Source organism: Gavia stellata, chromosome 2 (genome assembly GCF_030936135.1).
Source record: "Gavia stellata isolate bGavSte3 chromosome 2, bGavSte3.hap2, whole genome shotgun sequence".
In the NCBI taxonomy this organism is placed as follows: Eukaryota; Metazoa; Chordata; class Aves; order Gaviiformes; family Gaviidae; genus Gavia; species Gavia stellata.
Genome location: NC_082595.1, coordinates 62,013,755 through 62,039,728, shown reverse-complemented (window position 1 = coordinate 62,039,728; position 25,974 = coordinate 62,013,755). Strand labels below are relative to the sequence as shown.

At 42.4% G+C, this 25,974-nt stretch overlaps 1 protein-coding gene across 1 annotated transcript; it reads left to right on the top strand.

Moving 5' to 3' along the window:
- Positions 1-479: 479 nt before the first annotated feature.
- On the top strand, positions 480-10,758 carry LOC104258508 (coiled-coil domain-containing protein 162-like). Its single transcript, XM_059831611.1, has 9 exons — positions 480-575; positions 1,539-1,771; positions 3,539-3,677; positions 4,103-4,223; positions 5,319-5,428; positions 6,219-6,368; positions 9,151-9,318; positions 10,218-10,370; positions 10,717-10,758. Exons 1-9 carry the CDS (start codon positions 480-482, stop codon positions 10,756-10,758), a joined length of 1,212 nt encoding a protein of 403 aa, XP_059687594.1.
- The last annotated feature ends 15,216 nt before the right edge of the window (positions 10,759-25,974 follow it).

The following is a 25,974-nucleotide window of genomic DNA, read 5'->3' as shown; positions in this document are numbered from 1 at the left end:
GTGCTTATGTCTGAAGACATAAAGACAAGATGAATCTATGATGCAGGAGGAAAACAAGCTAATACTATCTCATTTCCTGTCTTTGTTTTTTAAAGAACAGAAGTGAACAAAAAACATCTCCCCCTTTTCTGTCCAAAAGCCCATTTTACCATTTGCTTCACATTTGATCTTTCTTCAAGCAGAGCAGAGCATTTTTACTGATAATGGATCTATACTTATCATTTTCCTTGTGTGCTAGAACTAGACAATGAAATAATTTTTATGCACAGGCATATGTGTTTTAGGACCATGGTGCTAAAAGCTTGAAATCCATTTGTGTTTATAACACAAAAAATCCCTGTGCTGACAGTTATCTGAGATTTGCTATTACTTGTAAGCTCTGAGCAGCAGACCTTCAGAGACTCTCCCTTCCTCTCCAGCTGTGCCTGTGCAGCCTGAGTGATGCAGACCGAAGAGTTGCTCATGGTGAGCTGGTGGCAATGCAGTTTCTAATGGAGGATGTACTGCAGAACAGCTACGGCTGTGCTGTGGAAGATCACGCTCACTGTCAAGCCTCGTTAGCTAAGAGCAAGCAGGTACCTCTGACAACTCAGTTTGTTTGGGACTGTACAGCTTCTATGTAGGATTCCCATTAGTTTTTGCAACCAGATCTCTGTGAATGTAAGCGACCTAGACCTGAGATATGCCGTGATAACCTCACCTACTCCTGGCCATCTGGTAAGAAGCAAAGGGAACAATGTTGTCTCCTATAAATCCTGAGTGCTGTTGAGAGAAGCCCTAGTGACAGATGCCCCTTGAGGGCCTGCTGGTATCACCAGACTTTTGGAGAAAACGGAGACTGTCCTGACTTCTCCCCAAACCCCACCGACGGTCCAGCGCTTTCTTTATCAAGAGCTACTCAGTACAAAAGAGAAAGGAACAGCCTGCCCACTGTCTAAAACCAAGTCTAGTTAAGGAGAGGCAAGGTACTTTTAGGCTGTACTTCCCCAGTACTTGCATTGTTGATGTGTGTTTGAGGAATGGTTGCTGGGGGCACCTAAAGCCTGCCAGAAAGCACACAAAGATTTGGTCCAAGGAATGGGGAGAGATTCAAACTGTTTGTGATGGAAAACAGATACACTGACTGATTTGCAAGGTAAAATGGATGGAAAGGACAAATTTAGTTATTTTAAGGTCTGCTTCCTTCAAGAGTTTGACATCTGTAACAGTACTTTTAGTTAGAGACTAAGCAGAGTGTTGCTGTTGAAGCTATTCACTTGAGGAAAGCAGCAATAAAACAAAGGATTCAACTTCTGTGCAATTTTATCCCCATCTCTGTGTGTGTGAGTACTCACTGCAGTCAAAAAGTAGCCTGGGTTTTCCCTGTACCGTGCTCTGAAGCACGCTGGTGTAAGGCCCTGTTGTAAGTTCTGATGGCGAAACAGCCTGTCGCATGTCTTGTCCCACTCTATATTGCATGAGATGCTATTAAGCAAAGAAAAGCATGTGAAAAGCTTGTCATAGCTTTTTGAAGCAAAACATTTCCCTGTGACTTCCAGCAGAATTTGGCAGAAACGGTTGACTCAAGCGCTAACTGGATGCAGAATAGCAAGAAGACGTGCAAACTTTTGCTGAGGCATCATGATCCGGTCATATCATGTAACTTGCTGAGATCTTTTCTGATACTATGGAAGCAACTAGAAATATTAAAGGCAGAATGGGGCCGGCTGAAGCTGAGGACCGAGGATATCAATACAGTTCCTCTCTACAAAGAGTTTTGTGAGCAATATGGGTAAGTTACCTCGGATGCAAGAGTATTCCAGAGTGACTGAAAAGATGAAAAATGAGAAAAGTCTCTGCCTTTTCCATCCGTTTTCCTCCTCTCCCCCTCTTTCACTTGCCTTTTTTTTTATCTCTACCTTTCTTTATTTTTGCTTATAATTAACCTAGTACTTTCGCTTTTCTCTAAAGGCTTGAGAGCTACCTTTTGTTTCTTTGTTTCAGCACAGTTGTTTTTTCCCCTCTTTCAATGTCTATTCAGACTGTTTGCTGATGATGTTTTTCAAGTGCATTCTTCTCAGTCGTGTGACCCGCCTCTGTATTTCAGGCTCCATAAACAATGTTAAATACAGTACTTGAATAAATGGAAATTTTGGAAGCCTGTTAGATGAATTGTAGCAGAGTTCTTCCTAACCCTCCTACTTGGCTCAACTTTGAGCAGTCAAGAATAGAAAATTGGAAGATTTCCATCAGAGAGGCCCTTCTGAAAGCAGAAAATGGAACACTGCTTTTTAAAAAGCCTTGTCCCCGGAAACCACAAGAAAGGAAGTGAAAGAGCAAGATGACACAGTAAGGGTGGAATCTGTGCATGAAGGCACTGGAAAACACCATTGTCATGCAACGGAGCATGGAGGAAGCAATGCTCAGTGGGCCTGTCCCTACAAGGCCAAGACATTTTAGATTGACAAGTCTGAATCCATCACAGAAAATCTGTGTGTGTGTAAAGAGCTGGTATCAGACTTGCTCCCTTCTGGTCTCCATTTATCTGTATCCCAGTGTTACCTCCCATGCATTACCACCAGAATGGAGGGTACACAGTTCAATGCTGGGGGCCCACGGTCTTTGCCTCTAACTAATTTATAAAGTCTGCCGAGGGAGCAGCTCCGGGGCAGCGCAGGACTGGGTAGCAGGAGGGCTGGGAGTCAGGGGCACAAGTTCTCCGTGCAGAGTGAGCAACAGCTTGTGATTCCACCATGGGGCTGGGCAGCTGCAGGAGAGCCCCGGCCTCAGCATCTCCCAGCCCCTCTGCACCCAGAGCTTTCTTGTGGTGATGCCTGAGATTGGGCTTAGCAGTTATTGCCTCCCGGGAGGAGAGGTGAGCTCCCTGCCCCGGCTTTGCTCACACTGGCCTTTGAGCAGGAGGCGATTCTGTAGCGGCACCTGCAACAGCTCTTTTGTAGCTTCCACAGATGAGAGCTCCCTACTTCCCTCTCTGAGTTCTGTGCTAACCTTTGTGTCATTCCATCAAGGGTTTAAAAGGCAGCATGATTAAAGCAATAAAATGTAACGAGGTATACATCCCTTGCTAATGGCTCCTCTGTTTCTAAGAGCAAAGTTCGCATCTGCCTTGGCACTTAGCACTCAGAAGCACTTAGCAAACCCATGATCAGATAGGAAGGAGAGCAGGGGAAGGAGGTGGAGGGAGTTTCTTGGTCTGTTTGAAGCATGATGATAGACAAGTTCTTACCCGTGACTGGCTTTCCCTGCTTTATCTGGTTGACCCCTTGTTTCTTCCCCTCAGTTTTAGTTTTGTATTGTTATAAACTTAAGAGAAATTACTGAACTATGTAAGAAGGCAGGACCAGTGAAGAAGAGACTGTCCTGCCCTGCTTGTAGATCGAGTGCGGCTAATGCAGTGAGCTGAGACTTAATCATATTATGCATGGGTTAGGAACAGGGCAGGGGAAGAAAAAGGAAAGTTAAGGTCCAAGGTCAGTAAATGCAAACGCAGTAATTTTGAGAGAGAATGTGTGAAATACCCATGTCTTGGTGATTCTAGCGCAGAAATACTGTACCCGGCCATGAAAGCCATAGTCAGACAAATGGGCACAGAGGAGGAGTTTGGAAAGCCCGTTACAAGCACTCAGCATATACTTCCCCCCAGAGGAGCATCAGAAATCGAAATGAAAGTGTACCAGGTAAGGGGAGGGTTATTAGTGGGGCGTTGCGGGGAACCGCACGGTGTCATGTTTTCCTGCAATTTCTGGTAACTGAAGTCGAGCGGAGGCCCATAGAGGCTGTCGGGGGGCGAAGATTGGCAGATGTGGGTGACCCGGGAGGCTCTGCAATGGCACCTCTGCTGTGTGGAGCCAGGTGTGGGTCTTGGGACAGCTCAAAGCAACAGGGCCTCTGCCTCTATCCAGAGTATTTGTGGCACAGCACTAGGCATACAAGTCACCCCCAAATGATTTCAACCTTGATACTGTATCTGGAAGCACTGTATTTTAGAGAAGAATGGAAAGAGAATTGCTTTGGTTTAGTCTGCTAGTTTTTGCTAGTTGGCAAGTTGCTTTATAAACAATATAGAGATTTCGTAAGAACTAAGTATTAAACTTGATTCTAGCTTCAAAAGCTTCTGGAAAGCCTAGAAATCCACATGATCCATGATGTGCAGAAGAAAATTAACCAGGAGATGACTCTAGTGACATCTGAAAGAGCCAGACAAGAGAGCAGTCTCCCCACTGGTAAGGAGAATTAAAATACCCTTCCTGGGAAATAGGGGAGCCCCCATCTTGAGTGGGAAAAGCAGCCTTGATGCATCAAAGCAGCAAACAGTTGTCCTGCATGTGAACAGGAGAGCACATTTGCTCTCAGCTCCCCACTTCCCTCTGCGCCCATTTGGAGGCCAGGGACCAGCTGAATCGTGGGGAAGGTATCACTGTTGAAAAACAGCTTACTCTCAGGAAGCTCTTCTGTTTTGGAGAGCCCATTGTAAGAAATTCCAGAACTATATCTATCAGGAGCCCATGAAGAATTGTGTACCAAAATACCATACGTCTTTCTGCATGAACCTATTTATTTTGTCTGTTCAACAGATTCAAATTCCCTAAATCTAAGAGTTCACTTTCTCTTTATAAAGTGAATGTTTAGCCGTAATCATTTCAAAGACAATTGTGCAAACAAGGCTGAACACCAATTATCTGGATTTCACAGGCAGCCTGAAACAGAGTCATAGGAAATTACTTCTCTACTCCTCTGTGTTGGAGTGTTAATACTTTAGGCCTAGCAGTGCAATTTAAATGCCAGACTTTTTAGTATGTTAGGTGTTTACTTGGTATAATTACTGCATGGGTGTGGGCAATTTGGGTATTCACAGGCACAAATAGTAAAACAAAGAAAAAGTGGAAATAAAACGGAAGAAAAAATGTGCCCTGCTGCCACTGGTTGTGGTTGTGGGCAGCAATAATTAGTGAACAGAAATGTTTGATTTCAGTCAAAAAAACTGTTCTTTACTTAATATTTGCAGAAAACTCCAATACACAATCGTGGGCCAGGTCATTGCTGACAGGACTGGTCCATAATGAAATTGCATTTTGGCTTTGATACCAGAACGAATTTGATATTGTTGCTCAATACAGGCTTTGCAATATGTTTGCAATGACATTTACTTTTTGTTGTAAACATTTTAGAAAAGCTGAGAAACCCTAAGCTATAAAGCATACCCAGTATCAAATCCCAGGAATTACTGAAGGATCAATATTTTGTGACAGTGATACCCACTGATGTGTGGTTTTATTCTGTTTTTTTTTTTTTTTTTTTTTCTCCCTCTGTTCCTGCAGAGCTCTGGAAACACAGGGTAATGCAAGAAAATTTCTCAGTTGTACGACCACAGATAGCTGAAACATTTGTTCAAAGGCTGATGGAAAACTACCAGGAATCAGATACAGAGGTACATATTCTGCATTTCTATCTAAGCAACAGCTAAATCATGTTTACAGCCTTATTTATTAAAGCTCTTGTCAATTAGTGACCTAAAAGAGAAACACGTTTCTTAAGTTTATGAGCTTAGATTCAGATTATGTTGGTTTGTAATAGCAGTGTTGGCAGCAAACTTGTGTATTGCCCTACTGCCTTCTGACAGGTTTATTTCAGCTCTCAGGACTGTAATAATGTGAAGATGAGTTAGGAGTGGAGGTTTATATGCAACTGCAATGCAGGATTGCAGGACTTTATTCATGGATTCAGTCGTGGGAACTCTTGTTCCTGAGTCATTGCTAAATCAGGGGTACAGCATGGTGTTAGGAAGCAGTTTTAGGGGGTTTTTTCAGTGAAATTTAAAGAAAAATATTTGTGAAAATATGACCACTTCTGGTTAAAAAACACAAAACATGTTTTTGAGGGAAGGGATGTTGGGGCCCAACTGCAATCCAGGCAGTTTCTGAGCTGGTGATTTAATTTCTCTACTGAAAATTCTCTTTTAGCTTCAGATGGAAAAAAATACATTATATAGTTGCAGCTAGAACCAGTCAAAAAACTGACAAATCTGTTTTCCATTAGTTCAGTGAAATTGTAGATTGGGCAAAAACATTTACATTGAATAATTTTGGTTTTGCTTCATTTTGATATCACAGAAGCATTTTATTTGCAATAAGGTGACCATGTTTCATTTTGATGTATGCTGCATGTAGCAACTCTTGTGACTCAGGCCACCTGCAAGGTGTCTTATTTTGTTTTCCTAGGTTACTTTTAAAAAAACACATTTACAACAGTGTCTCACCGTACTGGGCTGTGACATCATGGCCAGAGAGCGCAGCAACTTTGAGACCTACTCCATGTTTTATGAACATATTCTCCAGCAGCAGCATCGTCTACTTTACCAAAAAGAACAAGTATGCTCAGAGCATTGATTCTACTCTTTGAGAACAGGGGAAGGTGGTTTCTCTGGGTGGGAGGCAGCTGCTAAGTAAAAAATAAAGTCAAGCTGTCAGGCTGGGAAGTTGTTGAAGTGGAGTTGGGCTACACGAGCGTAGTCACGGTGCATGTTTGTGCTTTGCTTCAGGAGCTGCACGCAGTAGAAGAAGCTGGCAACCAAAATGATGTGGCTCTGACACAGGTTGGTGATGGTGGTCTATCAATTGGTAGTACTTAGTGGTCTCATTTGGGACAGAGTCCCACTGTGCAGACACATGGTGACGTCTTTGAGAAGAAAGGTAGGGGTTGCTGGGGCTGCTGTTTCTCTGGTCAATGCCAGAAGTCATGCCGGAAAGACTTGTAAAACAAAGATAATCTGAAGGCAAAGGTTGTGGCCTGCTGTTCTGTGGTTCGTGTTCACAATGGATGATGTACTGGTAACCTAACTTAAACTGCTACTGACGGGTCTCTTCCTTCACAAGGCATTTCCCAGAGCAATTCAATCCTGTGCATTGACTGAGATAGAAAATAGAAGTGGGTCAGTCACATAGTCTGTACTGCAGTGTAGGTACCAGGTATGCTACATCATGGCTGCAAAACCAAGTCCTCTTAAGTTCTGAGTACCTGACTTTGCAGCTTCAGTTGTGTTTTTTAGGATAGCTGGTATGTGTGGGTGGAATTTTTTAAAGAAGTAAACCCAGCCAATAAATCAGAAATGCCATCTTGTGGAATTGTGTGATATTCATGTAATCTCTTAGCTTACTTGGAGGCTTGGCTCCATCAACACAAACTCCCTTGCTAGAGGTATGTTGGCTTCTACAGAAACCTACACTATGGAGGAGACTGCTTGGGTTTCAGGGATGTTTGCACAGCAGTGTTAGAACACCTGCATTTTGGATTTCATTCCTGGGCTCCTTTTCTCATCTGTCCTTACCACTGACTACCAGATTTTGGTTCTTCTCTGGGCTTCTTACCAGCTTCTCGCCCCACTTTCTCATGCTTTTTCCAGTTTTTTGCCCCTATATCTTTTTCTGTACAGTGTCTTGTCAGCAACCTCCCTTCTTCCCTGATTTCACTGTCCTGTCCATATGTTTGGGAAGGCTGGAGTGAAAGAGAGAATGAGAAACATGTGTGAGGTTTCAGCTGGGTGGAAAGATACAGGAGGAGTCAGTAGGACTTCCCTGGAGCCTGTGGGCAGTGGAGTCTCTCCTCCCTCCACTTTGCTAGCCCATCGCCACCAAATCCCTGTCTCATCTGCCATGTCCCTTGAGTACAACACAGCCTTGTGACTGGCCACCCTGGGCAGCTGCCTAATGTCTCTGGGCTCCGCTTCAACCTCAGAAGAGACTTCCTGCTCCCAGTTCCACTTCTTGCTAGCTTAAAGCAATTAACAGAGGTTATTACAAGTCTGAAGAGCATGGTCAGTTGCTCAGTGGAGGTATTAGAAACCATGAGAAAGGTTCAGGCATGATCACCCAAAATGGGATGGCAGATAGTTTGAAAACTAAAAAGTCTCTAAGGAACAGACATGATCCACATGGGTTGGGTTTTTTTTTTTTCCCCTCCAACAAAGTCTTAGGATTTGACCAACTCTTTGCTGATTTTGCAAAAAAGACACCCAAAACAGAGGAAAACTAGTGCTGCTCTGAACAAAGTTCACCAGAATTTTTCAGCAGGGCTAAAATACATGTATTTTCCCCCAACATTCATTTTCAGAAGTAATGTTTGCTGTAAGACAAAAAAATTGACACAGAAAATTTCAGTGAAAAACCAGTGAAGATATTCACATTTACTACTTAGATCTGGCATGCGGAGGTGCCAGGCAACCTTGAAAGTAGACTATGCTGTTGGCTTTGCCTAGAGTCTGCAGTTGTGCCTATTTCTTATCTGAATAACGTAATATGCTAAGAATAATTATTAGCTTTCCTCCGTTGTGTTCATGTGGTTGCAAATGCTGTTTGGTGGTATGAAAATGGCCAAACATTTATATCTAGCAATGACCTACCTATGTGAAATTTAAATTCTGTCATTTAAATCTGTTTAAGTTCATTAACGTACCTTCCTATTCGTGCTAACATGTGTGCCCTTTCCGAGGGTATGTTAATTGTGAAATATCAGCAAATGGAACACATAATCATTTTTATCTTATATTAAACAGTCTGTATGTACAAGCTTATCAACAAACAGCGTATTTGTTCCGATAAATGCATTACCTCACAGCTTACTGAACAAAGCCTGGTCACAATTCTTCTGACTTTCTCTCTGGAGGCAGGGGAGATTATGCTATGGGAGGCCAGGCTCACTGACATGGCAGAGCCATGCAGAGGATCTTCTCCTAAAATCAAATTCCCTAATCCTGCTCCCTTATCTTTCTGCTCCTCTGTCCTCTGCACACATTTCCTTCTGTCAGTTCTCATACCTGTTAGTGAGGAGATCTTTCTTTCCTGATGACCATAAACAGACTTAAGCTTATATATGAAACATGCATTTGCCCCCTTCAAATATTGGTCGTGAACTGCCACAATTGTTCCCACTGTTTCCAGGGGAGAAATGTTTCTAAAACCAACAGAGATGTACAAAATGGTTTGTTCCATATCATCAATGGATTATTTTCATCAGGCCACTCAGTTAGGAAGATATTCTTGCTCTGATACGTAGTTAGGTATCATGCAACATATTCAGAGTTCTGGATTGTTCACTCCTAGGCTATGGCGTTTGCTCATCCCTACGTTTGCTCATTCACTTTCTCTGCTGTGATAGATTGTGGGACTGTGCCATGGGATGATTATGGAAATAACTACTCTCAGAGCCCAGCTTGCTGACTTAGATGAAGAAAATCTTGGTCTCAAAGAGAAGATTAGAAAAGAAGTACGGGATGAATATGAATCATTAGTGCGGAACCTATTTGTAACTTGTGTCCATCTAAAAGTAGGTACAGAATAAGAGGGGATACTGGATCGGTCTCTTTTGTGCTCCTGTATAAATTGCCAACAAGTGTAGCTCTCAAAGGAATAAATTGCTGCAGTATGCCGGGTGGATGAATGGGTGAATCATTTGTCTCCTGCTGCTAGAAGCATCTTGTAAAAAAATCTGGTAGAAAAATAGTGTACCGTTTCCAAGAGAGGAGGCGTATTCTCGATGGAACAGGTACTACATTAGAGAGAGTGATGGAAGCTCTTTTTAGTTACAGTGGAGGGAACTTTTTGGATATAATACTTCAGTTTGTAATGTTCTGCATTATTTTTCTTGGAAACTTTATGACCACTGCATAATTGTATTGCTCACTCTAACAATGCCTCTGTTTTCAAGTAGTTCACTGATTTCTTTGGGGTGACATATGTCATTACTTGCAAAAATAAGATACCCCAATCTAGCCTGTAAAAACTGACCTGATTGTGACCATGTGTATTATAAGCAACTACCTGCATCAGATCCCCAGCGTTTTGACTGATGGTCCACAAGCCCATTAATGTCTGTGGCCAGCGCAATAATTACTTGAGGAATATTGTGATTTCTTTTGCAAGCCTGAGGGTGAGTCCAGTTTTCACCAGAAAGCCTGTTTTTTCACCATGGTGCTGCTACTTTCATTAAATACATACATCTCAGGATTGCCAATAGGTTGCCTGCAAACGATATGATTGAAATTCCATTTCTTGTAGTGCCTGGATGCAAGAAGAATATTGCTCTGTCTTCCTGATACATTGATTCTAGGAAAATAATTATGAAGAAAGACCATCTGGTTGTAGTTGAGAGACTTCTGAAATCTTCTGAATGTTGCTTTCCCATATGTGCGCACTTCATCTCTTATGCATTGTTTGTAATTGCAGGGGAAGTTGGATGTCTATCGCCTTAGCATTGAGCAACGAGTGTTTGAAATCATCAGTGAAGTGAGAAGAGAAGGAGTTGACAATATGATTGATCTGAAGAAAAAGTTTGGCTCCACTAAAAATAATGGTGACTTGAAAGAACATTTGTCTAAAGTAAGGAAATACATTTGTGTGTCAGTAAACAAACACAAGGATAATATCCTGGTTAAGCTTGCTGAAGATGGCTTAAGTTATTGCATTCTATCCGGGGCATTGGTTGGGTGAAAAGCATGGAGGTGGTCCAGCACTGGACTCTGTTAATGGCTACTCATTTGTCAGGCTGTCATTTACCAATCATCTTTGACTGTGTGTTTATGCTCCAAGTGCAAAAATTTTGGGCCAAACCCAGCCCTTAGACCCTGAATATCTGCATGTATTTGAATTGAATTTGGTTCTAAACTTAGGAACCCTGCTTTCAATCTGTTCTGAGCGAAAGTAACACACCATGTTTTCTACACAGGTGAATATCAGAGAGGTTGAACTTGGATCTGAAGAAGTGTAAATGTGAACTCACAATCAATCATATGTCAGCATTGTCATGTGTTGTCATTATCCCTTTTTTGGGTGGGGGAGAGAGAACGTGATGTTTCAGTGACCCTGATAAATGTGTTGATGGGAGTTTTATCTACCGTGCAAGCTGGTCACATAAAAGAAGGGGGACAGAATCCTTTTTTCCACTTAGAATCAAAAATATATTCAGCTTTATGATTTGAAAAAGTGCCCCCAAAACTGATGTTCTGGGAGTTATAAACTAAAGTCTTGAAAGTAATTTCCAGGCTACAACTTCCAAATCAACCCCTTTTATAGTAAAAAATATCCCTCCTGAACAACTTTCAATTTGTACTAAAATTATGGTAGTCAGTCAGTGAATACAAATGACATCAAATGGATAATGGCTAAATACTTCTGTCTAAAGCAAATATGCCTGCAGCTCTCTCAAGCAAAGAAGCTTGCGAAGCAGGATATAACTGTAATGCCAACAGAGTGAGAATGGCTTATAACAGCCCCAGTGAACCTGGGGGATAGGGACACCCAGAAGTAAATGAGGAAGCAGTGGAAATGGAAGAGGTTCGTGTGTGAGAAGGCTGCAGGGAGACTTCCACATCCCAACTTGGGAAGGACAGCGTGCTGAGGCAATGAATAAGGACAGTGGGGAGCTCACGTGCCGTCAAAGGGCTGTGGTTTGAGCAGAGTCAAGGAAACTTGGTGGGCTGGTGCACACCATGGTCATAGGAGGTTACAGGATGTTTAAGAAGGATCAGCAGGGAAGAAGAGGAGTGAGAATTGCATTCTGTGTCAGTTCATTCCCTGCACAGAGCTCATGTATGAATGTGGAGATGTACTACTGAAAGCCTATGAGTCAAGGTCAGAGGAGGGAGGAACATTAGTAATGATTAATGACTGCGGTGGGAATCTGCTACAGACTACCTGGTCAAGAGGATAAATTGGGTGGGACTGTCTATAGAGAGCTAAGAAAAGTGATTTTGATTTGAGGTCTTGGTGTTCATAGAGGTTTATTGCATTAAAGGGCAAGGCAATTTGGCAGAAAATAAACCCCCTTGCGTTCCAGCTTGTCCTCAGATATCAGAGGGGCTGGGGGCGGCTGGGCTTAGATTCTTAGTGATGCCCAATTCGGTGTTACAAGTCCAGTCGCGTTCAATATATTGAACTATCGCGATTACAGACGCACTAGTAACGCCCTACACCTTCAGTCTAGTCACGTTCCATGAACTAGCACGGCCACACTTAAGGAATTTGGTTGCACTCAATGAGAACTCTCACAGCTAGATTAGTGAACAGTGCAGTTTATTGAAGCAACAGATGCACGAGTTCTTTTGGATTGCCAGTGATAAAATTGCTGCCTGCAAAGCATGTGCAAATACCAAGAATATGAGTAATATAGCCTGGCTACAAACGCGTTAAGTTATAAAGCAACTCTATAGAGATTTCTAAGTTTCCCGGGGAAGCACTTGGTATAACCAAGTGTTTGAATCTTACCCAAAGGCGTCCCTGTGGGGGGGGAAGAGAGGCTCAGCCCGTCGACTGATCCCAGGTGTCAGAGGTGGTCTGCGATGGTATCTTCCCTAGCATCCCTCCTCTCTTAAGCCATTTTGGTGGTGTGTGCCACTAATGTGATATTAGTGGCACAGAGTCTAGTTGGAGGTCTGTAACAAGTGGTGTTCCCCAGGGGTCAGTACTGGGTCCAGTCCTGTTCAATATATTCAATGACCTGGATGAAGGGATGGAGTGTGCCCTCAGCAAGTTTGTTGATGACACAAAACTGGGAGGAGTGGCGGACACACCAGAAGGCTGCGCTGCCATTCAGTGTGTCCTGGATAGGCTGGAGAGTTGGGCAGAGAGGAACCTTATGAAATTCAACAAAGGCAAGTGTAGGGTACTGCACCTGGGGCGGAATAATGCCATGCATCAGCACAGGTTAGGGGCTGACCTGCTGGAGAGCAGCTCTGTGGAAAGGAACCTGGGAGTCCCGGTGAACAACAGGATGACCATGAGCCAGCAATGTGCCCTTATGGCCAAGAAGGCCAATGGCATCCTGGGGTGCATCCAGAAGAGTGGCTAGTAAGTCGAGGGAGGTTATCCTCCCCCTCTACTCTGCCCTGGTGAGGCCACATCTGGAGTTCTGTGTCCAGTTCTGGGCTCCCCAGTTCAAGAAGGACAGGGAGCTGCTGGAGAGGGTACAGCAAAGGGCTACGAAGATGATTAGGGGACTGGAACATCTTTCTTATGAGGAAAGGCTGAGGGACTTGGGTCTTTTTAGTCTGGAGAAGAGAAGACTGTGGGGAGGATCTTACTAATGCTTATAAATACTTAAGGGGTGGGTACCAGGAGGATGGGACCAGTCTTTTTTCAGTGGTGCCCAGTGACAGGACAAGAGGTAACGGGTACGAACTATATCACAGGAAGTTCCATCTAAAGACGAGGAGGAACTTCTTTACTTTGAGGGTGGCAGAGCACTGGAACAAGCTGCCCAGAGAGGTTGTGGAGTCTCCTTCTCTGGAGATATTCAAAACTCGCCTGGACACATTCCTGTGCAATCTGCTCTCGGTGAACCTGCTCTGGCGGGCGGGGTTGGAATAGATGATCTCCAGAGGTCTCTTCCAACCCCTATCATTCTGTGATTTTATACTAATTTTTACTTTTCAGGTGGAGCTTGAGTAACTCTAGTCATACATACCTTTGTTGTAATTGGTGAAAAATTTTCTCGCTTTGCTTTTAGAGGTATAGACTAGGAAAATTCAGAGCGCAAGCTCAATGAGGGATAGTCGCACCTTGGAGGAGGGTAGCTTTTGGGATGGAGGTGTGTTTTGGTATTATAATGAGCAAAGTTCACCCAAAGGATAGTCTTTTGTCAAAAAATGACAGACTGTTGGCCCAGGGTAGTAAACATGCAGCTTATCAGTTCCATAGTACCTTCCAGTTCCCATGTTAGCACAGAGCCTGGCCGCGGTGTCTCCACTCCGCTCCACCCTCCGTGCAGTTTCTCTTAGAGTCAGCACATCAAGCTCCCCTGGTGTTGCCAACATCTAAGGTTGCCTAGGGAACTTCTGTGGGATGGATCCCTTGCATATCTGCCACACTCCACCCTGAAAATTTCTTCAATGTTGTGCCTTTCCTTAAAATGCGAATATAAATTTAATTTCTAAGTTACCTCCAGCGATTATTCCACATAATCCACGCTGTGACTATAGTGACTCAAGCTTCACAATATTTAGAAGGAATTCGGACTATCACATACGTTCCTGTGGTCAGGATTATCGAGTACATATACATCTTGTGGGGGTATCAGACAAGTTAAGCGTTTCCTCATAATCCAAAGTTTAACATATAGAGTATTTATCACAATAAAGCACAATATAGTGAGTATTAGTAAAACAACAACAGGGTGAAGTATTTTGTTGAGGATCTCTGTTGCAGTTGGTGACCATCCAAAAAGGGTGTCCCACCATTCATGTTCTCTGTCTTTTCTCACTCTTTCTAGGGTGTGGTGTATCGTGTTTACATGATGATGGATGGTAATCAGAGTTTTGTGTCCGTTGTTTCAGATGTGTTCTAGCAGTTGACACAGGTCATCATGTTGTAGTAGTTTCTTCACCAATGTAAGATTCATTCCAATGGCAGTAGGCAATAAATCTTGACAGGTTGTGTAGTCTGATTGCAGCAACTTGTGGGTTGTGGTGGGAGCTGAATAGTTAAAGTCAAATCCTCTAATGTTAGTAAAGTTACAAACACAAATGTTAGAGTAATTACTTGTATCTGTAGTTGTATCATCTATGAATATAAAATCACAAAGGGTTCTTATACAAACACATCCTTGTCCAGTATATACTAGTACCGTTTCAGGATTTTCACTGGGATGTATTTTGAAATGACAAATGTTTTGCTCTGTATCTAGACAAATGTCTTGAGCTTTGATGGTATTACTTTCACAAATAAACCCTTGTTGTTCTCACACAGTACATGCATCAACATCAACAGTTTGCTATTTACTTCCGTTCTGCTGGGCCATACTCTATGCTCTATAGGATAGAGTATAGTTCCTTGTTGATTCACTCCCAGTGCGATGATTGGGTATATAGTATATACCGAAGCATTGTATATGGTTAAAACAAAAGCTGTGGCTTTACTGTCAGTGGGGTTGTAAGTGAAATTAACCTAATACCACCAGGATTGAAATTTCTTTTCTAATTCAATTGCATTAGCCCAAATTATCTTCCAAATTTCAGTAGGTAAGGTGCCTTCCTCACCTTCCTGTATAATTGTAGCTGCCATTGATTGCATCCACAGCTGAGCTTGTATACAACTAAGGGCCAGAGAAACATTATTTTGGGCCACATCAAGTGCATCTGTAATCAACTGGTGTCCTTTTCATTTACTTCTCCCCACTGAGGCAATATATCCGATAAGAGCCGTTGGTCAGTTCCCAGAGCTGAAAGAGAATATTGTAAAGGGTGTTTCAATTTATTTAGACCACTGGTTACTGTGACTAGTTTATTGGAAAGTACCTCAGCATCTATGCTGTTTAGGACTCTCAGTCCTGTTCCTAAGACACCAGTCACATCTCTCTTTGATCATTTTGGAGAGATGAGAGTCCATCCATGTAATCATGCTGACCATCCTGTGTAAGATGTACTCAGGAATGGTGAACAGGTGGGTTTAATTGCAGAGATATTAGTCTGCATTGCTAATTCCATATGTTTGAGGGAATATGATGGATTAAACAGCACTTATTGTTGGCCGGTATTTTCAATTATGTAAGGACCGGTGTTGAAGATGTAAGGAGTTAAACTAATATGAGGCCGAGTTGGTACATTTTCAGGAATTTGTGGGGACAGAGGTTTCTTATCCTTTACAAGTGGCACAGACGTTGCTGTATCAATTATAAATTCAAGTAATAATTCTGTGCCTCTGTAACTCCAAATACAATATACAATTATAGGTTTGGAAAAGGTGAAATCATACCAGCAATCTGAATTTTGTTTGGTTATTTTGTAACACTCAGTATTACAGTCTTCCAGTCTGGAAGAATCAGCATAAAGTGTTTTAATTTTAATTAATTAATTAATTTTATTTTATTTTTAACTTAAGTAAGTCATTAATTGCATTTTAAGATTATCTTCAATGGTCCTTTAATTCATCTGTTCATGCGCAGTTCATTCAGGATTCCTGTGAACACAAGAAAACAAAAATGTGCTCGGTCGTATTCAACCGGCAGGGTTAAAAAGAGGCTGAGATCCACCAGGTGCTAATCTGGTGTACCTTTCCTGAGCAATCTCTGGCTTCCCATGCGTAGGGATTTTTAGGTGTAGTTAGTACCATTGGTACTGTCCCAATCTGAGGCATTTTCACCAGTACAGGTTGTCCAGTGTAAAATCCTGCAGGATATTCTCCTAGTTTGGTATGAACTTTCGGGGCGATGTTATTAGCAGATACCCAAAAGGCTTTCATTCTGGGGCAGCAGTCTCCACTCCAACAGTTATTTAATTGGTGGATGGTGTTATATAATTGCAAATGCCACCCTGATTCATGAGTTTTTGTGAAACGTTTAACCAACCTGTTGGTGCGTTCAATGATACCATTAGCTTGAGGATAGTAGGGAGTGTGGAATACCCACCGAATCCCTTCCTCATTGGCCCAGTCTTGTACCACTGTAGCTGTAAAGTGTAAGCCATTATCACTTTGAACTTATTCTGGAAGGGCAAATGTGCTGAACCATCTTTTAAGGCCTTTTACCCTGTTTTCCCCAATAGCCAATGTAAAGTCAGCAGCCATGGTGAGACCAGATACAACTTCTACTCCCACCAGGATGTATCTTTTCCCACCTGATGGTCGCAATGGACTGATATAATCGATCTGCCAAGAGTGCCACAATGTTTTTTTGTCCTGAATGTGTAGGGGAGGTGCCTTACTTGGATGGTCTTTGTTAAGTCGTAAACAACATTGTGAACAGGCAGTCACTACTTCTTCACATAACTTAACTGATACAGGCCACCCTCAGGCTAGGTCTTCTCGATATAAATCAGCCCGTCCAGTGTGGCCACGCTTAACATGTAACGATTCGAGTAAACGTTCCCATTCTTGGTCATGCTTTATGATGTCAATTTGTTGCAGCCGTGTAAGGCTGTCTACCTGTGGGTTAAACTGGTCAGTGATGGAGTTTGAATCATCATGTCCTTTTACCCAACCGATGTGCAGTACTCTCCATTCTCCTATCTCCAATAGTTGTTTCCAACTACCAGTTTGCCAGACTGGGACCCTGTTCACCTGCCAATCATTGACTGCCCAGTGGCCTATCCATTCAGTGGCTCCTTTAAAAACAGCATACAAATCAGTGTAGATATGGCTAGCACCGTGTTGTGCAGCTAATAAGACTGCTCTAAGTTCCCCCACCTGTGCACTACCTTCACTTGTTTCAATTAATTTTTCTCCTGTCGCCACTTCCAGTGCTACAGCTTTGTATTTCCACTTACTGTTCTCCCTATGAGATGATGCACCAGTAAAGCACACCCCTGTAAGATCACTGCCTTGCTTCAGAGGAGGTGCTTCTTGAATTGGAGATGGTTTGTTGGTGGAGATTGGAACGACAGGGGACCATCTATGTCCTTTTGCAGTTTAGATATTTTAATATTACCCTCGGTAATTGGCAAGATTTCTTTAATGCCTTCTAGATAGGCATACCACTCTGGGCAATACAGCAGGCAATACTGTTCCCTTATGGATGACGTCTAGGAGGCAGAAAGGCCTCCCGAATGACCACGCTCTGTTCTCTCTTTATTTGTTCTGCTTGTTTCACTGCTCACCCTAGGGACAGTAAACCCTTCTCAAGATCTGAATATGTCCTTTCGGTATCGTTGAAAGAGTGGGAGTTAAACTCCAGTGGTCTTCTGGCCCCTCTGGCCCCTTTCACCATAGATTGCAATGATGAGAACCACATTCACTGAAACCCCATTCTACATGGATAGTGTCAGTTGGGTGTATACGACCAAGAACCTCAGTTCTTTTATTAACAATTCTAATGCATTTGTATGCTGTTCAGTCCATTCCCATGATTTTCCCTTATTGAGCAAATTATATAAGGGATGAGCAATAGTGGAAAAACCAGGAATATGTTTGTGCCAATAGCCTAAGGCTCCTAAAACTTGCTGTAATTCCTTTACACTAGATGGATTTTGTCCATGTTCTATTTTTTCCAAGGTGTCCTGAGGAATAGAAGCAGCTCCTTTAACCCACCAGACTCCCAGGAATTTAACCTCCTGTGCTGGTCCCTGGCACTTAGAGTCAGGAATATCCAATCCCAATTTGAGTAGTGCCCTCCACATGTTTTCCATTGTGTCTCTTACACTTTCTTGGCTCTTTCTTCCTATCAGGGCTTCATCAATATACTGATATACTGTGCTGCCAGGTGGAACAGGAATCTCTGCTAGGACCTTAGCAAAAGCATTGTGAGCAATAGTGGGGGAATGCTTATATCCTTGCGGAAGCCTATTAAAAGTATATTGGATCCCTCTCCACATGAAAGCAAACTGTGGTTTATCCTGCTCAAGTAGAGGAATCATGAAAAACATATCTTTAAGATCTAAGGCATCCATCCAAGGATGGGCAGCTCCCTGTATCAATGTTACTATCTCTGCAATGTTTGGAACTGCGTCAGTTAAAGTTGCAGTATCAGCATTTAACTGTTGATAAGCTACTCTAAAAAGCCGCTGCCTGGTTGGTTTCTTTACTGGCCACACCAGTGAATTGTAAGGTGAATGAGTCCTTTTAATGATGTCTCTTTTCTCCAATTCTGTCCCCACCCCAGCAAGCCGAACATTGGTGATTTGAGAGGGGGATGAGGGTATAGACGTTTCTACAGAGTCAATTTTATTGTGCCTGATTCCTTTTATTTCTTGCAAAACTCCACACAGTTCCATCTGGGAGTTTCCACATTCGCCCACGCAGTATGTCAAATCCTAGAATGTTAGTATATGCAGCACCTACTAATACCTCTGCCCTGGTTAATCTCTGTTCCTCTGGCAACCAGAGGGAAATCTTTGCGGTGGGGCATTCTTTCACCACACCATCAATTCCTGTGAATTTAACCCTGCGTTGGCTAGGTCTTATGCCCAGAGTTTGTGCTGTTTCATTGGTAACTACTGACATTTGGGTCCCAGTATCAATGAGAAAGTTTACCAATATTTTTTGGGGTCCAATTGGAATAGGAACAGTGATGGCAGGTTCAGAGTATTTAGCAGAGAGCCATTGAATTGCTAGTACCCGCCGAGCAGGGTGGCTCACTGCCCTCCCCGGGGTTGGAAGTTTTTTTGCTGAGATTCTGCCCGGTCAATTAGATTGCATTCTGGTGCAGAAGGCACACTTTGCTTATGGGTTGGGGGGTTTCTGGCTAGGGAATTTTCCCCAGCTGGGTTATTTTTTCTACCCAGAGATTGGACCAATGTACGGAGATCCTCTGTAGAGGTACCACGCAAGAATTGTCGGGGTACACCCAAATCCAGGGCTTTACGCCACAACTCATTACGTTCCTTATCAGGTTTGAACGTCCCATTGGATTTAGGGGTTTGGGTGTGAACTTGGTGAACTCGCCGGGCATGATCTGGGGGCTTTCCACTGGACAAACTGACCCAGCCCATTCGGCGTCCGTACCTATCTATTTCTTGTACAAATTCGCTCCAGGTGGGTATGGGGGTGCACCGACCTCGTCTGTGACCACGATCAGCATCTGCGCAAGCAGCTTGTAAACGATCTTGAGTATTTGCTGCAAACATCTTGAGACAATCAGGGAGACCGCGAATAAGAGGGGTTAATCGTGCTGGGTCGATAGGAGCTAACATCGGGGATTTCCTTAACTCATCTCTCTCATATATTGCTTGTATGCAGGCTGCTTTTTGTACTGCCACAGCCAGGTCGGAGTAGCCTGTGACTTTAATCTCCAGTGGTTCCCTCCTATCCTGAGGATCTATACCACCTGCCCAGTATGCCGCTCGTGCAGTTAAGGAATAATTACGATCCCCTGGCGTGGTAGTTAAAAATACTCCTGGTCCCCAAAAGCCTCCTGCTTCTTCCTCACTTAACATAATTCGGTCTCCCCCCTCAAGAGAAACTCGCCACACATACTCAACCTCTGATTCTCCTGACCGCCTTGAGAATTTCTCCTGTATTTTTATCAACTCTGCTAGTGACCATGGAATTGTACGCACAGTAGTGTGGACCTCGTCATCATCACTGTCACACCAAATATCACCATCCCAAGTTTCAGGGCTTGCACTACGCATTAATCTACGCATTTGCTTAACTGGAGCAGAAGGTTGCATTTTATCTAACACCCGATTCACCCTTTCCAATAGTTGCCTAAGAAGATTATTCTCACTCACAAGCTTTTTTCCTGTTTCCCTCTCAAAGGCCAACGATGACTTCAACACCTCGTTTTCCAACTTCAAAGTTGCATATTCTACATCAGAAATTAGTGTGGGAGCAGGGGCTTCCTTAGCTTCTTGCTGAACACAAGATAAACAGGCTCCTAAAACCGCACAAATTACAGCTTTACCTTTTCTCACTCCAATGTTTTGCGCAGCCTGACACTGCTCAATGCATTCTACCATTTTCTCTTCATCCTTCCAAAACTTTTGAGCCCACTCCTTCCCAGCCTGGGAATGGGCACATTTATACTTTTGCAGCAATTTATGCATGGCAATCCTGTCCGTGATGCCAATTTTTCTGTTGCTTTAAAGGGCAAAGTAATTTGGCAGAAAATAAACCCCCTTGCGTTCCAGCTTGTCCTCAGATATCAGAGGGGCTGGGGGCGGCTGGGCTTAGGTTCTGAGTGATGCCCAATTCGGTGTTACAAGTCCAGTCGCGTTCAATATATTGAACTATCACGATTACGGACGCGCTAGTAATGCCCCACACCTTCAGTCTAGTCGCGTTCCATGAACTAGCACAGCCACACTTAAGGAATTTGGTTGCACTCAATGAGAACTCTCACGGCTAGATTAGTGAACAGTGCAGTTTATTGAAGCAACAGATGCACGAGTTCTTTTGGATTGCTGGTGATAAAATTGCTGCCTACAAAGCATGTGCAAATACCAAGAATATGAGTAATATAGCCTGGCTACAAACGCGTTAAGTTATAGAACAACTCTATAGAGATTTCTAAGTTTTCCAGGAAAGCACTTGGTATAACCAAGTGTTCGATCTTACCCAAAGGCGTCCCTGTGGGGGGGAAGAGAGGCTCAGCCCGTCGACTGATCCCAGGTGTCAGAGGTGGTCTGCGATGGTATCTTCCCTGGCATCCCTCCTCTCTTAAGCCATTTTATACTATTTTTTACTTTTCAGGTGGAGCTTGAGTGCCTCTGGTCATACATACCTTTGATGTAATTGGTGTAAAATTTTCTCGCTTTGCTTTTAAAGGTATATACTCGGAAAATTCAGAGCGCAAGCTCAATGAGGGATAGTCGCACCTTGGAGGCGGGTAGCTTTTGGGATGGAGGTGTGTTTTGGTATTATAATGAGATTATAATGAGCAAAGTTCACCCAAAGGATAGTCTTTTGTCAAAAAATGACAGACTGTTGGCCCAGGGTAGTAAACATGCAGCTTATCAGTTCCATAGTACCTTCCAGTTCCCGTGTTAGCACAGAGCCTGGCCGCGGTGTCTCCACTCCGCTCCACCCTCCGTGCAGTTTCTCTTAGAGTCAGCACATCAAGCTCCCCTGGTGTTGCCAACATCTAAGGTTGCCTAGGGAACTTCTGTGGGATGGATCCCTTGCATATCTGCCACACTCCACCCTGAAAGTTTCTTCAATGTTGTGCCTTTCCTTAAAATGCGAATATAAATTTAATTTCTAAGTTACCTCCAGCAATTATTCCACAAGATTTTATCCATCTGGAATTCTAACAGAAGGGGAACACAGCATTGTGAAAGCCTAGGCAGTTCCTAGACAGCATTAATGATAATATCCTAAATGCAAACGCTAGAGGAGCCAGCCATGGTAAATCCCTACTTCTGCTGCTCACAAACAGAGAAAAACTGGTGGTGAGTATCATCAGAGATGTCATCTGAGGCTGTAGTGACTATGAAATTATTTTGGGATCAGGAGAAAGGTTGCAAAACTATGCTGCAGAGCTGGGACTTGGGACTTCAGGAGAGCAGTCTGTAACTGATTTAGGGAATTGCTAGGCAGAATCCCTGGGAAACTGCCAAGAGGGGAAAAGTGCCGAGGAAAGCTGGCTGATTTTTAAAGAAAACTTAAAGACATTTCAAAACCAGCTACCCTGTTATGCAAGAAGACCAGGGAGTTTAGAAGAAACTTGGCCTTGCTTGACTTAGCAAGGAGCTTGTTAAAGGACTAAAATACAAAAAGAGAGATTGCAGGTAGTGGAAACATGGGCAGGCAACAAAGGTAGAGTATCAAAGTTCAGATCGTGATGACGTTAGGAAGGCCAAAGCCTGGCTGCAGATAAAACTAATATGAGACACAAAGGGTAAGAAGGTGAGTTGACAGTGAGTGGTAGAGCTTCTGTGCAGAGACACCTCTGCCAGGAGTGCCAGGACCTCCAGCAGCCCTCTGTAACCCCCGTTTCTATGATTTTTGCATAATGAAATTGTTTCCTCTGTCTTAAGAACAGTTTTCAGGAGGATGTCTGCTATTTTGAACAAAGAAGAAGAAAACCTGATGACTATATTTTTCATGAATCCACTAATTTTGTTCTTATTAAGGACATTGTAATTAGGGTGAACCAGGCTACTGAATATGGTAGGAACCAGAATCCCCATTTGGCATAATAACGTTTATCACCATTAACAGTGCTTCATTTCTGAGCGGTTTACCTGCTTGCTGTTTTGGATTAAATTTCTTCCATTTTTTTTCCAGCTTCTGGGCAATGTTCACATTTCCTGTTTCCCTGGAGACACAGTAATAGAAATTTATTGCCAAAGGCTGTACTGTTTCACACTGCAAAGTTTGAGCATTTGAAAATTAAAATGAAATACAAATAGCTGCACGCTTTTACAATTGTATTTACTTCCAAACCACATTTTTCTTTCTGGGGAAAGCAATCTTTGTGCGTCTGCTCTTACCGACATGTTCTTTAGCAGGAACAGCTGCAGCTCTTGCGGGATGAAAATATCAGGCTGAGCAAGCTGGTGTGTAAGCTAAAGACTCTGAACTGTTGGAAGCAAACCACTCAGAAGGCACAGCTCTCTGCAAAGCTTAGCCGTGCTGAGAAGGTGATATTTCCTTACCATTTCATCTGTTACTAGTGTTTAACCTTCTGCAAAACTAATAGCCAGATAAGGCAGGCTCCCTATTACTCAGTGAGTCTATGGGATCTCATGGTAACTGCAGATTTTAGGTAAAAATTCTAAATTTTTTTCTCCCTTATATTATGGGTATAAGGGCGGTCTTCAAACTTGAAGAGCGTGAAACAAATCCCCGATGCCTGCTTGAAGCAAGAGTCTAGGAAGTATGAGTAGCCTGTAGTATTCCTAACTCTGTTGCTGACTCAGAAGACTAATTATGACAGTGTATCAAAATCAACTATTTCACAACTGGCCAAAACATATGAAAAAGAAGACAGGCAGACATGAAGTGAAAATGAACCAGACTGTTGCCTTGGGAGGTGGCTGAGTTGTTTTTTTTAAATTGGTATCTGCTTAAACAAAGCAGAACACAGCATGAGGTTTTGTAAATTTAATTACAGAAATACAAGATGAAGCACAAAAATTACTAAATTAAACTGAAGTGAAGGTGGGTGGAAAGAAAAGTGCCTCACTGCTTTAAATGAGGCTGATTAGAATGGAAAAAACAGGTTGTTGATTGTTGTATAGGTTAATTAGCTGCACATGTCAAGCAAAGGAAAGGCAGAATGGATCATATTTGTTAACTTAAAAAGAGTGAAAATGAAATGGGTTTTGTGTGCTTGTTAATTTTAAACCCAAGTAAAACTGGATGCGCATACACTTAGTTTAGTTATATCAGGGAGATGCTAAATCATTAGAATATTTGACTAAACAGATCAGTCAAAGATGGATTGAATTACTGCAAATTTGTGGATTTACATAAGAAATAAGAGCTATCTTCACAGGATTTAGAAGAAAAGTCTCAAACTGAGAAAAATAAATGCAAAAAATCGGCTTTTTTAAAATTAGAAACTAGCTCATCTTGCTCAGACAGACAACTCTTGTCTCTGACTTATTTGGCATGATCCTGAAGATCTAAGAACTTTTATTTCACTGTTCTGCACTCCAAGTGCAGAGGATCATGGACCTTGCTTTTTCCAGTTTAACAGGCTGGGAAAGGAGAGCAGGCTGCTAAATCTGTGACTGACATAGTAACATGTAGATACATATTTATGTTTGTGTTTAAAACAAACAAAAAGACCCTGCCCAGAAGGAAAACAAGCTTCCTCACACACAATTTTACTATAGAGATAATGAAGAAATAAACAGATTAGTGGACAGGTCTTTCTAATGCATGAGAAAGATCAAGTTTTGCATTGCTCTGAGCTTGTTTGCACACAAGAACTTGAATTCTTGACATGTGAATACAATTAAAGATGTGCAGTTGTACCCATATGAAAGATTATCTTACATTTTCCCCTTTAGAGGACCCCTCTTGTCCATCCTGTTACCCATTTTGCCTTAAAAAAAGGTGCAGCCCTTATTAGAAAATAGGAACAATTCAATTTCACTTTTCTAAAAATCTCTGAGAGATTTACCTTTCAAGAAACCCACTGCTATATAGAAGAGAGAAAAATCACTGCTCTCATCATTGTTTCTGTTATGTACTTTCTGTTTACAGGAAGCTCTTCAAAACAAAAAAGAGTGTCTGAATGCTAAGATGATGGCAGAGCAAGAGGTGACTTCACTTCAGGGTCAGCTCATGTCTGTGAGGAAAGCTCTTGCAAAATCTCAGGCAGACAATGACAAGCTAAAGAAACAGCTACATCAACAGGTATCTGAATTCAACAGGTCCTGATTCGTCAGTGCTACAAGTTGAACTCTCCTCTCCATCTCACTTGCTTTAATGAGGATTTTGCCCACTGTTATTCTAGGAGAGAAATGGATTCAAAACTAAATGCATAATACAGTTACTGAAGCTGGATGTGTATTCTGTGGCATTGAAACAATGTGTCCACCTGAGTGTTTTCACCATTGCAGGTAGAGAGAACCAGGGAAAAAACTGTGGCACCTTGGATAATGTTTGAGTCACGAACCAAAATGACAGGCACTACATTTATGTATGCCATCAACAGTGCTGGATGTATGTTTTAGAAGAGGAAAAGATGCTATTAATATTTTATTCCACAGATAAAAAAAAATTAAATTACAGATCTTGAGGCTATTAGCCTTCCACCCAGTCATTAAATTTTGAGGAAACATTCAGGGATGTTGTCATTAAACCCAGAACAAATTGATTACATGGGGTTTTTTTTCCATCTGAACACTTTCATAGATATATCACTGCCACAGCAAGCTCCCTTTCACTTCTACACATGGCTACACATGCTGAAACAGCTCATTCCTCAAAGCCAAACCGAAAAGCACACCCTTCACTTGCAATATACTTAATACGAAGCAACATTATTTTATGGAAAATAAGTCTTGTCAAACCAACCTCATTTCATTCTGCTGGTAAGATTACAAGTTAGATAGATAAACATAAAGCTAGAGATGTAATACACATTTGAAATGGCTTTGTAACGCTTGGGTTAGCAGCACATAACTTTCGTATTTTAAATTTTAGTATTACACAATCTCAATAAAAAGGCTAAATGGATTGAGAGCTAGATTTTTGACATATAAAAATGTGTTATTTTCATTAAATGGAGATATTTTCTGATGGATTTCTACAGGGATTGGTAGCAGAACTATCAGTACCCAACATTTTTGTCAGTGGCTTGGAAATAAATATAAAATTTTAGATTATAAAATTTACCAATGACATATTCGGGGATAAATGTTAGTGAATTTGATAAGGCACATTTAGCAAATAATGATGTGGGCAGAGCAGGAGTACAGAATCCTACAGATAGCTCGGTAACTTGGTTATCCCTCCGAGAAGTATTTCAATGCCTGCATAGATGAAGAACGAGAAGAAAGCAGGACTTGTACAGAACAGGGATTTGTACAGGACAGGGGTCATAAGAGACAGATGACTGGCCATGTAGTGTGGTACTGGAAAGGATGGATGCTGCAATCTT